This window comes from Pyxicephalus adspersus, chromosome 3, assembly GCF_032062135.1.
Source record: "Pyxicephalus adspersus chromosome 3, UCB_Pads_2.0, whole genome shotgun sequence".
NCBI lineage: Eukaryota > Metazoa > Chordata > Amphibia > Anura > Pyxicephalidae > Pyxicephalus > Pyxicephalus adspersus.
The window spans coordinates 143,189,898-143,193,030 of NC_092860.1; the positions used below are offsets into that span (position 1 = coordinate 143,189,898).

General features: G+C 46.0%; 1 protein-coding gene across 1 annotated transcript in view; it reads left to right on the forward strand.

Annotated features, from left to right (window-relative positions):
• The first annotated feature begins 1,233 nt into the window (after positions 1–1,233).
• Positions 1,234–3,133, forward strand: part of KDM3A (lysine demethylase 3A) — a 26,870-nt gene continuing 24,970 nt past the window's right edge. Inside the window, exons 1-2 of the mRNA XM_072406895.1 lie at positions 1,234–1,395; positions 2,086–2,264. Of these exons, the coding sequence (XP_072262996.1) occupies positions 2,097–2,264 (168 nt within the window). The 5' untranslated portion in view covers positions 1,234–1,395; positions 2,086–2,096. The remainder of the gene's footprint in view (positions 1,396–2,085; positions 2,265–3,133) is intronic.

Here is a 3,133-nt window from a genome sequence, read left to right on the forward strand (position 1 = left end):
TATATATATATATATATATATATATATATATATATATATATATATATATATATATATATTGTATTGTGTATGGGATTGGATGTTCATCTAAATTTTTGTTATATATATATAATAGACAAATGAAAATATTTTATTTATAAAATCATGTTCTTCCATCATCTTGGTTGTATGAATCCCTTCATCCTGGATGGTTTTCCTTCTTTATGGAGTAAATTGTAGCCATTGGTCTTCTAAACCTCTTAAACGATTTACAAACTTTATATTTATTCCCCTCAAACTCAACCACTCAACCCCACTCGTGCAAACACTGAATAAAAATAGTCTATAATGGTAACATGGCGTTGACTCGTCACAAATGGCGCCATCACGTACTTGCCTCTGCCCAACCCATCCTCCATTTCAAGTCAACCCAACCACACGCATACACAAAATGGCCGCCAGGTCTCTTCATGACTTCCCAACCTTGGAGCCGTGCGAAGAGCCGAATCAAGGCGGAGAATGGCTGGCTCCATGAGTCACCGGCCGGAGACAAAACCCGCGCCATCAACATAAGCCTACGCCGCCTTTAGACGACGTATCCCGGTCTATTTTACCAAGAACGTCGACTGAAACAAAATGGCAGCCTGATGAGGAAACAACCAAGGCGCAGCCTCGTTTTGGTTCTGACGTGACTAAGAGGCGCGTGCGGGACCACTCCCTCACTTCCAGCTGCCTTCCTACCCCACCCCCACCAATAGTCACTTTCCCCGCTGCGGATGCACAGACCTGCACGTAGTCAAGTCATAGAACTGCTTAGCTCCTTCCGCCGCCCGGGACTATTTTTCCCTCTGACCCCCAGTAATTTCTATCTAAACTCATTATTCATCGGCTGTGGTAGCTATTACAATAGCCACCCGGTTTATGACTAATCATAATAACTCAGTACTAATAATTAAGACCGCCGACCTATTTTATCGTGTCGACCAATAGCCGGTCCTGTATATTACATCGGTGGCGGATGAATACACTTTTCATAGTGGGAGCCGTCACTGGATTCCCCCAGCGCTGTAGGGAATCGCTGTATAACTTGAGAAAAAGAGTGTAGGCGGGGCTTGTGGGTAGCTTAGCAACACGAGCTTGATAGACGTCTCAGCTTTCCCAATTGGGGACGGGATCAGACTTCCTTACTCCGCCCTGTTCCGCATGCTAACCAATAGCAATTAGAGAGGTGCGGCTTGGAAGGTGCGCGTGCAGTGTTTGTCCGCCTCTTCTGCATAGTAGTGTCCTGCTGCACCGAGCTGAGAGAAGAGGCACCCGGTCGGGCGGGTTGGAGCACAATAGACGACGACGTGAAGTCGCTGACTGACTGAAAACAAGGAAGCTGACAACCACTGAATGATATAAAGGCTGTAAACGGTGAGTAGCGCAGCTTACCGCAATGAAAACGCTGCTAATGACTGCCTGTGCGCACATTCCAGTGGTGTTCAGTCTGCCTGCACCGTCATCAGCTTTTCATTTACTTGGCCTGTCTGAGGGAGTGCAGTCTATAAGACTTGTTTACTATACATTACATGGCTGCCACCATTGTAACATTTCCAGCTGACCAGTAGGAGAGCAGCCAAATTTGCAACCTAGACTTCAATGTAAAAAATAGCCCTCCTCCATAATAAACTCATTGCTATGACAATATGTCATGATTGCCCTGTGGGGTATTTATGATGAGTATGTACCTCACCTTCAATGGCCATGTCCATTATCAATAAGCTGAGGATGTGTAATGGGTGCGGCTGTGTTATATGATGGTGAGTGGAATTGGGGTTGAGTTTTGGGGTTCACAAGACCATGTGACCCCCATTTTGCTAGCCATGTGTCACCCTGGCATGTAAATAATCCTCCACCTGCGCTCTGCTCCAATCAGATCGCGTGCTGTCACTGATATGCAATGAAGGGGCGGGGCTTGCTGTAGTTCTTGCATGAACTTCTACAAGATGTCAATATCTTCCAAACTAACGTAAACCCTTCATGACCAATACATTTATTGTATTTTCGAGGAGGAAGACCCTTTTAGGTCAGAATCCTAACACCTCTGATCTCTTTCATACTTAGGAATATCCACGATGGTGCTGGTGCACCAAGAGAATCTACACGTCCTGGTGGGACAGAAGTTTGCCTGCGTTTTGGGGAGCGATTTAAAGCTTGACGTTAATTCAGTAGCGGAATGGCCATGGAAAAGCGGGATCATTCGTGCGGCCTCCCACAAAGATATGACCTGTGCCGAGTTAAAGGTAAGTGAGCACTACTTGTGATCTGTGTTTGAGCTGAAGGATACGGTGGTAGGTTGTGCCTTGGGTTACCGCTTGCCACCTTCAAATAATAATTCTTGTGTTGTTGTATTGTGGTGATCAGTTTGTAGGAGGTTTCTGTTGTCAAGTCTTTCCGGTGGTAATACGTGGTAATGGCGGGCTCTTTAAGGTAACCCTTTCTGGAGTGGAGCAATGTAGTGATGTGATTTCTTGTCTTTCTGTAAGCTGGGGTACACTGCACTTATCAACCAGGGATCCATGGAACCCAAGGGGTCATCCAGAGGTTACTAGGGGTTACTTGAGCAGGTCAGTTTCGTTGACACCAATGATCTTTTTGGCTATCTGGAAGGATGACATTCTTCCCAATGGCCGGCAATGTAAGAGGCATTCTTCCCACACTAATGTAATGTGAGCTGTGTATATAGGAATTATGGAAGGGATTTCCTGAAGACCTGAAAGTTATTTCAAGGGTTTCCCCAAGAAGCACTGCACTACACGAATAAGCTACAAAGTATGGGTTGCTTTGTGTTCTGTGTCAGGTTGTGCAGTCTTTGCACCCTTTGATAGCTTGTAGAGAGTATTGGTCCCAGGCCATGTATTATACTTGGCGGAGGGAGTGTTAGTCCCAGGTTATGGATTTTACTTGGTGGGGGGCACCCTTGGTCCCGTGCCATGGATTTTTACTTGGCGGAGGGCACCCTTGGTCCTAGGTCAAAGATTTTTACTTGGCGGAGGGCACCCTTGGTCCCAGGTCACAGATTTTTACTTGGCGGGGGACATCCTTGGTCCCAGGTCATAGATTTTTACTTGGCGGGGGACATCCTTGGTCCCAGGTCATAGATTTTTACTTG